Genomic DNA, 12,348 nt, shown 5'->3' on the forward strand with positions numbered 1-12,348 from the left:
TCTCTGTACAAGTTTGTCTTGTATGTTCAAGTCAACCACCATGTTTTTTCCGTGCTCCTGCTTTTCTATTCTATTTTACTAGTCCTCCCGGTTTTGACCTTTGCCTGTTTTTCTGGACTTCATTCCTGCCTGCCTGACCATTCTGCCTGCCATTCTGTACCTCTGGAACTCTGAACTGGTTTTGACCTTTTGCCTGTCCACGATCATTCTCTTGCCTACCCCTTTTGGATTGTTAATAAACATATTGGACTCTAACCATCTGCCTCCTGTGTCTGCATCTGGGTCTCACCTTGTGCCCTTATATTCTGGACCTGTTCTGACTGACATTTTCATGTACAGAATGCTCTGTGAACGGTGCAACATCAAATGCTGTACACTCTGTGAAAGAGCTCAGTATCCTGTTTCAGATGCCACTCTACGCTCGTAGCTGAGATGGAGTATGTGAAATCTGACTCCTCATTTGCATAGGAGGTGACAAGTCACATTTTCTGGCCTGTCCAGACGAAGGATCGATTTCCTCTGGCTGTGAAACTCAGAGCCCCGGTTGTAATATGGCATATAAAACGGAAGGGTCTGGGGAATGCAGCGATAGATGAAAACCTGCAACTTCAGCTAAAAAAGAAAAGAAGAATAAATGGAATTAACGCTTCCGACTTTCTTTTGCTTTCAGACCCAGAGGAGGAGAGAGAGAGCAGAGAGATGAGAAGAATAGTAGAGAGGAGAGAAGGGAAATAAAGAAAGGAAAGAGTAAGGAAAGAGAGGAGAGGACGGAAGAAAGGGTGAGAAACGAATGAGAGAGGGCAAATAAGAAAATGGGAGAGAAAGGAAAATGAAGAGGAGAGATAACAGAAAACTGAAGAGCACTTGAAATGTGAAAAAAGGTAACTTTAGGGATGATGCATGGGCCCTTCACAGCGAATCATAACTAAACCCTCAGAGAACCACACTGAAACCTTCACAGGCCCTTAGGAAGGTCATAGGTAACACAATCTCAACACACAACCCCTGCCCTAAAGGCATCGCTGCTTTGCTTTATTTGTGATGCTCTAAAATGCTCCAACAGTGAAACAAGCACACAAACACACACACTATCTCTATCACAAATTCTTAAAGGTATTCACATGAGCACAAACACACACATTCACACTCTCTCTCTATCTCCCACGTGCACTCACACACACACAAACCCTGCAGTGCAGAAACAGTGTGACCCAGGAGCTTGTTACACGGAGGTGTGCAGCAGGTGGTATAAGCACTGCTGCCAAAGTCGTGTGATAACAGCAAAGAGACGTATGTCTGCTGACATCCAAAGCAACAGGTTCAAAGGATTTCATAAGAACCCAAGGCCTCTGGAGCTTAGAGACAATTCCCCTCTCCCCTTTCCCTTTCTCCCTCTCCTCCGCTCACCTTCCACAATGTTCACACCTCCATTCAACAACCTTCCCTCTTTCTCCTCTCCTCTGCCTTCTGTGCTCATGTCCTTGAGTCCTTGTGGTCCTCTCCTCTCTTCTCCTGTCCTTTCTCTCTTATGTCCCTTCTCATTTTGTACCATCCACCACCCTATCATCTCATCTTATCTTGTCTCCTTCCTTCATCCATCTTTCTCTGATCTTCTTTCCCCCATTGTTCTCCCACCATATCCTAATTTGTCCTCCCCTCCCTCCCTTCTCCCACCTCCATCCTTTCTCACTCCCTCTTCCCCATCCCTTCCATCCATCTTTCCTCATTCTCTCCCACCCCCCTTTGTTCCACCCTCCTTGCCCCCCTTCCTCCCTCCTCACCCCTCCATCCATCCCTCCTTCACTACTCACTCGTCCGAGAGCAGGTCCTTCATCAGTTTGTTCTTGTCTCTGAAGCAGCCCAGAGAATGCATGCTGTCCAGTACATCCGGATCTATGTCGTCTGTAGAGGGCAGGCTCCGTATAGCCACCTTCCTGGGAACAGGCTGCTCTGGTTCGGGTTCATTCTTACCCCCTCTGAGGAAACAGCATAGAGGGTAGTGTTAGTATAGTGGTGTTGCCACTTGGTACGCGGGAGTCCAGAGTTTAATTCCCTGCTCCTTTATGGTTCACCGCATTTGATCAGAGCTGGTCAAAGTGGGGTACTATATGGGGAATACGGTGCCATTTGGGATGCAAAGCAAACACATTTCCATCAATAAGTGATTTACCCGAATACAAAGGTCATGTGCAAAATTAAGATGAGGAAATATTGGAGGACTACGGTCGCAAAATTTCAGTAACTTTCCCAAAATTCCCGGGTTTTCCGGAAATCCCAGTTGGACTATTTCAAGAATCAAATGAGAATCGGAAATCATTTAACCTTTTCACACGTGAGTTTCAAATATCTCTAATGGTCCCCAAGCGTGATTAAAAAAAATGTATTTCTTGATAATATAATTTACAAAAAAGTTTTTATTTTTATTTTTTTTAACCAGATACAAACATACATATACAAACATCAATTTACAGACGCACACAAACAATGACTACATCTCATTTGCCCAGATCTGCATGCTCACAACCCGATCCCTATTGCCTGCATTATTGTTTGCCACATGGCCTTAAATTGTACCAATTTGTTTTTCTCAGTCTCCCAGGTCACCCATGCTATTTCAACAATAAATCATTTGTTTTTTCCATTGTGTTAATGATGGTGGATTAAATGATTTCCAAGTTTTTAGTATACGTTTTCTCAAGATGAGTGATGAGAAGAGAATCATTCAGTCCATTGGGTATCTCACTACACCCCCATATGCTATGTCTTGAAATATGCAGACAGATGGATTAAAAGTTAGTTAACATTGTAATACTTCTGACGTCCAACATTCTAGCTCTGCCCACAAGTTTTGGACTTCATAGAATTCCCAGAAGGCATGGGTTATTGAGTCATTGTTAGTTTTACACTTAAAACATGACCAGAGAATCTTGTTTCTCATGGTCTGAGAGTCCTTGAGGTGCCTTTTGGCAGACTCCTCTTTACCTTAAAAATTAAAGTATAGTGGCTAGTGGGGGTGTACTTGGGGTGAAATGGGATGAGTGGGGGCCCAACACACACCCCAGAAAAGTGTCTGATGTCCTCCCAGTCACTCCATCCCAATTCTAGATTTGTGTAGTTCTGAGTAAAGTCTCTAAAGACCAAAAGCCGTAATAAATTCCTGACAACTGGCCTCTGAACCTTCAAAATGCTTAATAAGATGGACCTATGCAACCAAGGACACTCAAGGCGCAGGGAAGCCTACATGCATCTCGAACAAAGACACTGAGCCAACTAAGACCATTGAGGATACAACCAACTCTGCCACATTGAAGGCTCTGAATCAACAAACTTTGATGCAGGCAATGGTCAAACAAGCAGTTAAGGAATCCCTGGAGGGACTGCTTTCGGGAGAAATTAAATCACTTAAGGATACGTGTTCTGTGAAAAGTAATATTGCCACGTATTTATGTCATGTTGGATAAAAACAAGTGGCTGACATAATGGGACAGGACTTGGGACGTGCATCCCTGTTTTGGATTCTCCTGATTTTTGAGAATTTGAGTTCCTACCAGCCAAAGCGAAAGGTTGAAGCTATAGACTTCCCGTCTTGTGGGTGGTTACCCTTTTTGTTTATTTTATTGTTAAACCCCAGCTGTCAGAGTTTGTTCAGAAATATGTATAATGGTGCGCAAATATTTCTTCCTGTTTGTAATGAAGTAGGTGTTTTTTAAGTGTAATTTGTTGTTTGTTTTTGTCATACACTTATCCATACAGGTTTTTAATGAACCGTGAGCTCATCTTAATGTTGTTAAATTCCCATGGTTTAAATTCCGCTATCAAGTGTACCAAATGCTTAGGATACATCAGATGTAAAAACGTTGATATTGCCCTAATACAAGAAACCCACCTAAAACATTCTGATGTCTATAGAATCCAAAACAGATAATTTAAATGTGTTGCTCACTCCTTATCCACTAACAAAACGAAAGGTGTTTTAATATTATTTGATAGAAAACTGTGTTCAGGTTGAGGCTTCTGATAATGATGATACAGGACGTTTTGTATTTGTAACTATGGTTAGAAATCACTCTAAGATGTGTCGTGACTTTACTTTCATTAATCTGATGACTGTTATTTATTTAATCAACTAACTATGTTTAATTGTTACCCGATTAAATTAATCATGTAACAATGAACTTATTATGATTTGGGGCACCACAGAAGAGGTTGTTTAAAGAGCTACCATCTCCTGAATTAAACTCTATAAGGTATATCTATTTCGGGGGGCGCTATTTAAATTTTTGGATGAAAAACGTTCCCGTTTTAAACTAGATATTTTGTGCATATAATTACGCATATAATTGACAGCTTTGGAAAGAAAACACTCTGACGTTTCCAAAACTGCAAAGATATTGTCTGTGAGTGCCACAGAACTGATGTTACAGGCGAAACCCAGATAAAAATCCAATCAGGAAGTGCTGCATTTTTTGAAACCACCTCATGCCAATGACTCCTTATATGGCTGTGAAGGAGCTAGGAGTCAGCTTAGGTTTTCCACGTTTTCCTCAAGGTGTCTGCAGCATTGTGACATCTTTTTAGGCATTTCCATTGGAGAATGGCTGTAAGAGACCATATAGGGTGAGTGGACGCATGGTGTCTCTGGGAGAAAACCTTGCGTAAAATACTGAGGTATCCATTTTTCCAATCGTTTCTTATGAGAAACCATCTGCCTCCACGGATATATTATCGAATACATATGTTAAAAACACCTTGAGGATGGATCCTAAACAACGTTTGCCTGTTTCTGTCGATATTATGGAGCAAATTTTGAAAAATGTTGAAAAAAGTTTGGCGTTATAGTTTTCGGTTGATTTCTCAGCCAAGCAGGATGGACAAACGTGACGTTTTTCGCCTACAAAAATAATATTTTTGGAAAAAAGGAACATTTGCTATCTAACTGGGAGTCTCCTGAGTGAAAGCATCTGAAGTTCTTCAAAGGTAAATGATTTAATTTTGTTGCTTTTCTTATTTTTGTGAAAATGTTGCCTGGTGCCAGCACAGCCTAGCATAGCATTATGCCATGCTAAACTTACACAAATGCTTGTCTAGCGTTGGCTGTAATGCATATTTTGAAAATCTGAGATGACAGTGTTGTTAACAAAAGGCTAAGCTTGTGTTTGAATATATTTATTTAATTTCATTTGCGATTTTCATGAATAGGAAACGTTGCGTTATGGTAATGCGCTTGAGGCTATGATTACGCTCCCGGATACGGGATTGCTCATCGCTAGAGGTTAAACAGTCATCTTCTCATCATTCTGAACAGTCATAACCGTATCACCTGCAAAAAACCCAGCCTTACTCATGACTCAGTACTACACAAATTGGTTTAATGATTTATATACTAGCTAACTAAATAATAACAGGATAACATACATATCCCTATTTTTTTGACACAACTTTCAGCAAAGTTGAAATTATTTTTATAGTTTAAAATACAGATACAGCCACATCCCCTCAGTCACTTTGGGAGGTGTCAAAATTGTTTTTGAGGGGAAACTGTACCTTGTTTGCCTCACATCTTAATTCAACTCACAGTGTAAAAGTAGTAGACCTGGAAAAACAGATTGTGCTTGTTGAAAATGACCATAAACAAACATTAATATCACATGACCAGGCAGAAATTAATGATACGTTTAGGCATTTTTATTCCCAAATATATACGTCAGAGGCAGACCCTGAACATAGTAAGATGACACACATTGGACCTTCCCAAACTATACAGAGAGAAATCTGGATTCCTTGACTCCCCACTTCCTCTTGAAGAACTCAAGAATGTATTAACATCTATGAAAACATCTATCACCATGACTTGATGGTTTCCCTCCTGAGCTGTTTCTTGAAATATGGGATATTGTGGGGCCACTAATTCTTGGTTCTAGCAATTATGCATTAAAACATGGAGAATTCCATAGAGACCAAAACACCTAATTGAATATAGTTTTCTTAAAAAAGGACAAATCTCCCCTAGACTGTAAAAGCTATAGGCCCTTAAGCATTAATACAACAGAACTCAATCTGTTTCCAAAGATACTTGTCATCAGATTGGAACTGCTTGAAGGAAATCTAATTAGCGATGATTAAACTGGGTTTATAAAGGGTAATTTAACCTCAGACAATATTAGACGTGTATTCCATATCATGAGTCCGAAAACGACCTAGTCGCTGCTGCACCTTTAAGTTTGGATGCAGAAAAATCCTTTGATGAGCTAGAATGGAACTATTTATGGTGCGTTTCGGAGTTCTTTGGTTTTGGTAAAGGATTTATATCCATGTTACAAACATTGTATTCTGCATGCCAGCAGTTGTCTAGACAGGAAAAATTATATCGAAGACAACGTTCCACAAACCAAGGATGTCCATTATCACCAATGCTCTTTGCCCTGTCTTTGGAGCCCCTTGCCCAAGCGATTAGATTGAACCCACTTATTTCACCCATCAATATTAAAAGGTACTCTGCATAAATTGTCACTCTATGCCGATGGTGTTATTGTATTTCTCAGATCTCAATTTACCTTCCACAGATTCTGAAATGATTTACTCTGTTCGGTTCATTTTCTGGATATAAAAAAACAGGGAAATCTATACTGGTGCCCCTTAACAGCCCTGCGGAATTACTTACTTTGCGTACTGCATTCTCCAGTGCAGTGGCATGAGGCAGACTTTATTTATTTGGGCATATGCATACCCACCAAATTTACAGAGGGAACTATGTAAAACTAAAAGAGGAGATCACCCCTGATTTGCAGAGATGGCCCTATCTTAAAATCTTATTACAAGGTAAGATTTCTAATGTACTCGGTCAACAAAATTGTATTTCTCTATGTTGTCTATATCTCCTCTGACAAAATACTTTGAGGAATTAAAGTCAATGACCTCAAAGTTTATTTATAATTATAAAAAGTCACACATTCGATATGATACTCTTACGCGGTTAAAGGGAATAGGAGGTTTGTTTCTTCGAGATTACAAATTACATAACTGGTCTTTCCAAATAAAATCCTTGAGAGTATTCTGCAATGATTCTATTGCAGCTTCTTGGAGAGACATAGAGGAAGCACTTGTTGCACTGCATAGACTTACATATACAAAAAAAATCCGGTATCAAGGTAAAAACAGCATTCAAAAAATGTGGTTAAATTATTTCCAACTCACTACAAATATGGTACTACGCTGAGAAACATACAGGCAACACTAAGAAGTTCTGTGAATCTTCTTCTATATTGCATAACCATAACCTGCTGACAAACAATAAACCTTTTGTGTACCCATTGTGGGCGGATAAGGGTAACATGTTTTGGTAATGTCCTGTGGTGTCCCAATTCTGGTCACATGTTCCACAGTTCCTTACAAAAATTATGGGTTTCCCTGTAAACAAAGATGCACCTTTATTTTTGTTCAATGATGACTCTTCATTTGTACTACAACTAGTTCAGAAAGAAATAATTTATGCGGAGTTAAAAAGGTTATGATTAGTGCTTGGATTACCCCTCCAATCCTCTTGACTCAAACATGTTCATCATATTTTCAAGATATTGTTCGTATAGAGCAATCAGTGGCCGTGATAAACAAAGCTTGGGCAAATACAGTTGATGCATGGGGATGTATAATGTACATCTCTATCAGATATCAACAACTCTTGACCAAGCTATGGACCTACACTACATGGTAAGAGAATGAGGGGATGACATTTTCTTTCCTGAGAATAATATTGTAAACCCTACTTCCTTCCTGTCATAATGTGTACTCAATTAATGGACTCCTGACAGTATGTAAATAGTTGTATTGTATATTAGTGTTGTCATGTCAGCTAATACTTGTAATGTAATCCTGCCTTGTATATTTTGTGTAATATAAAATAAAATGTTGATCGCAAAAATAATAAAGAAACCATCACAGGGAAGCTCATCTGTGTGCTCGTCGTCCTCACCAGGGTCTTGTCCTGACTGCAGTTTGGCGTTGTAACTGACTTCAGTGGGCAAATGCTCTCCTTTTATGGCCACAGGCATAGAAGGTGATAGACTACATATTTGTGTGCTCTTCAAGGATGAATCCCGGTTTCAACTGTACCAGGCAGATGGCCGACAGCGTATGGCGTCGGGTGGGTGAGCGGTTTGCTGATGTTAACATTGTGAAGAGTGTCCCATGGTTGCAGGATTTTATGGTATGGGAAGGAATAAGCTATGGACAAACGAACAAAACTGCATTTCATAGATGGTAATTTGAATGCACAGAGATACCGTGACGAGATCCTGAGGCCCATTGTCGTGCCATTCATCCTCCGCCATCACTTTGTGTTTCAATGCACGGCCCATGTCACAAGGATCTGTACACAATTCCTGGTAGCTGAAAATGTCCCAGTTATTCCATGGCCTGCATACTAACCAGACATGTCACCCATTGAGCATGTTTGGGATGCTCTGGATTGACGTGTACGACAGCGTTTTCCAATTCCTGCTAATATCCAGCAACTTCTCACAGCCACAGTCAACAGACTGATCAACTCTATGTGAAGGAGATGTGTCTCGTTGCCTGAGGCAAATGGTGGTCCCACCAGATACTGACTGGTTTTTCTGATCCACGCCTCTACCACGCCTCTTTTAAAGGTATCTGTGACCAACAGATGCATATCCGTATTCCCAGTCATGTGAAATCCATAGATTAGGGCCTAATGAATTTCTTACAAATGACTGATTTCCTTATATGAACTGTAAGTCAGTCAAATTGTTGCATTTATATTTTTTTTCAGTGTATTTGGGGACAATAGAATCTAGATTGTATTGGGAGAAGGGGTAAATAATATTGTCTCAAATGTATGTAGCCTTGTATGCTTTTTTCCGCTTCTTCCTATCCTGAGGGCATTGGGCTCTCTTTTAACTGAAAATGTTTCCTGAAGCCTGTGTTCCCTTCCATATCCATAGCACTGCAGGGAATCGGAGTTGAGACCTCAAGTGACTGATCAGAATGAAATTCTTACGTTTTTTCCTCAGTTTAGCAGACAGATCCTGGACAACTCAAATGGCCTGGCCATGGATTTTAATCTCCTTTCCCACAGTGCCTTCAGAATATTGACTTTGGTCTGATAGTTCCACAGCTTAAAGATTACCATGTGAGAGTACAGTACTTAATGTTCTTCTGCTTCACACCAGTCCGATGGCATTGCTCCAGATCCTCAAGTGATACATCCACGCTAAGCTCCTCCGATATCAGCTTGATCATGTAGCTGGAAAGGTCTGTCGTGGAAATTTCCTCTATTTACCAAATCATGAGAGCAAACCACACACCAGTCAGAGTTATGCTTAATCTTCACCTTTAATAATAATTAAGCTTTTACAATAGCATTTTGACTTTCAACAGTTCAGTATCTCTAATGAAAAGTTGAGAGTCCCAACATAATGGCAAATGGGATCCTTTATAGCAAAGATCCACCCCCCCTAGACGACATGACAAACCACAGGTCTTAGGAACTTACACAAAGAAAGGCTTTACTTCAGAGAGGAGTATCCCCTAGCCAGACAGAGTTGGCTATAAATTATCATTCAGTTTGGTCTCCTAAACAAAGCTCTTATTTCGTCCTTGGTACAAAATGGTACCAAGACATTACCCCCACCCTATGATATATATCAAATTGTCATTTAGATACAACCAATTCTAAATACAACCAATCCTGGACAAACTCACGGAGAGGAGAGTGAGGCTATAGGTTAAGATAGGAGCAACAAAAGAGGGAGCATAGAATGATTCCATACACTGCCATCCTCCTCTCCCCGATGGGAAAAGTAGGGAGTGACTGGCACACAGACACAGTGGAGCAAAAGATATGTTTACACATGATGACACCTTGACCTCTCCCCGGCCCAAACAACTTAGTCTTGACATGGAACAGATACTGCAACCCCGCCACAGTATTATACAAAAATAACATTCTGATGAGAAGTAACTTACAAACATATGATGAATATAAAACATCTTACCTATGTTACCACCTAATTCTGATTATTCCCCAACAGGTCTCCTTTTCCTTGTCTTCCAGTAGGGACAATATTCTCATATTGTTTTGTCTCATTTGTCTCATTCATTTTTATATCATCCATACATTTGGCTAAAGGACTCTATTAGGACATTTGTCTAATGTGCCCTGCCTAGGGCGATCCTACTTAAATGGTGTGTTGCTTAAGTCCAGGCACCTCACTCTCACAAGGTAAGTTTTTTTCCGTTATTCATATCACAAACAACTTTTACCAGTTGAACGTAAACTCAAATATAATACTTTTTTGTATTACAACTTTTCTTAAATATTGTATTAAAACATGCAAACGAGCCACTATTCCATTAAATATGTGCATATTTGCATATCGTGCAAATATCTTTTTCTGGAGACTGGATGCCTAAATTTTTGAGTTTCAATTTGTGAAGACACTCCAGCACCGGACTTGTCCAGCGCAGATTATGGATTAATACTTTAAAAAAATCTTAAATACTAAAGATATGCACGTAAAATGCATTGTTTGAGCATTCTTTCAAAGAAAATGTTATCTAGAATGAAAAATTATAACATATCAACAATCCCCTGTGGGTAAGTCTGGAGAAAATATCTAAGGATAACCACACAATATTTGCTGAATGCAGATGCTTCTGAAGCTGAGAAAAATGAGTTGGTGTTGTGTGTCACGACTTCCGCCGAAGTCGGTCCCTCTCCTTGTTCGGGCGGCGTTCGGCGTCATCGGCTTTCTAGCTACCGCCGATCCATTTTTCATTTTCCATTTGTTCTGTCTTTGTCTTTCACACCTGGCTTCACTCAACCAATTACTTGTTTTTTATTTAACCCTCTGTTCCCCATGTTTGGTTTGTGAGTGATTGTTCTTTGTACATCGGTCCTTTTTCTGGGCTCGTTATGTTGGTGTATTTTGTGTATTTTGAGTAAAATACGTTGATTACTCAATTCTGTTGTCCTGCGCCTGACTCTCTACACCAGCTACACACACAGGACCATTACAGTGTGGGACTGTTGGGAAATGGCAATTAAAGACAAGTACACTGAATTCATAGTTCCAAACGCCTAATTAGACCCAATCACCATCTCTTTAAAATAAATTACTAAATATAGTCCAGTTTGTAACACTCTATGAAATGGGCTTTCACATTATGCGTAATTGAATGCAGTGAGCTTTAAAATGATTGATGAATGTCCATTTTAAAGTGGTTAAAATTCATAATGTAAGGGTTTTCTTCTGGTGAAAGAGAGGCGGACCAAAATGCAGCGTGGTTAGTTTTGTACATCTTTAATAAAGATGAAAATACAACAATTTACAAAACAAGAAACGTGAAGAAAAAAAAAACAGTCCTATCTGGTGCCACAAACACAAAGACAGGAACAATCACCCACAAGAGACCTAAAGAATATGGCTGCCTAAATATGGTTCCCAATCAGAGACAACGATAAACACCTGCCTCTGATTGAGAACCACTCTAGTCAACCATAGACTTACCTAGAGTACTACTCCAACCATAATCCCATAACTACAAACAACCCCAGACAAAACAAACCACATAAATCCCCATGTCACACCCTGGCCTAACCAAAATAATACAGAAAACACAGAATACTAAGGCCAGGGAGTGACACATAAAAATGTTGATGACAGTAGTGTGATAAAATAAAGAAAATATACTTTTTGAAAATAATGGACCAAAACACCAACAAATCTCAAAATTAATAGGTAGATGCAAAAACGTCATTTCAGCCTGTTGTGCCTGGCCTTAAGGCATTAATACAAATGGTTGATTACTTATAAGGTCATAAGGCCCAGGGGCATCAGCTTAGGGAGGCCTACAGGGCTGACCTGGAGACCTCTGGGGAAGCAGCTAGGGAAGCAGAAGCTGTAACAGTTATAGGGTCTCAGGAACCCACGCTAGCAGACCAAAGATTGGTATTAACTCAGGCCCGACACTAGAGATTCTAGTATAAGTCCGCATTACATCCACCATTGCGTGTGTGTGCTTACGAATGTAGTAAGAGCACATGCCACGGGCAATGAAACCAAGGATCATGGTAGCATTCAAAATACTGTCAGGCATTGTCCATGAGCGGGACTGATTATCAGGCCGTCATTAAGAAGACTAAGATCAACGACCATCTGTCCCTCAAAGAATTTGGTCTTGAGCAGTAGGTTCAAGAGTGCGCTTCGCATCGCTCCGCAATTTCAATCTCTGTGTCCAGTCTATCCCTGGGGAGCTGGTACAGCGCTAGGTCTTCTTTGTGGACAATTAGTCCCTCTGGCTCATTAACAAAGACTGTCTAGTTTGGAA

General features: G+C 40.1%; 1 protein-coding gene across 1 annotated transcript in view; it reads right to left on the reverse strand.

The window, feature by feature from the left end:
* brsk2a (BR serine/threonine kinase 2a) overlaps window positions 1–12,348 on the reverse strand; it is a 512,190-nt gene that overhangs the window by 66,647 nt on the left and 433,195 nt on the right. The window contains exon 10 of the mRNA XM_042302009.1: window positions 1,812–1,976. Within this exon, the coding sequence (XP_042157943.1) occupies window positions 1,812–1,976 (165 nt within the window). The remainder of the gene's footprint in view (window positions 1–1,811; window positions 1,977–12,348) is intronic.

This window comes from Oncorhynchus tshawytscha, linkage group LG19, assembly GCF_018296145.1.
Source record: "Oncorhynchus tshawytscha isolate Ot180627B linkage group LG19, Otsh_v2.0, whole genome shotgun sequence".
NCBI classification, from domain to species: domain Eukaryota; kingdom Metazoa; phylum Chordata; class Actinopteri; order Salmoniformes; family Salmonidae; genus Oncorhynchus; species Oncorhynchus tshawytscha.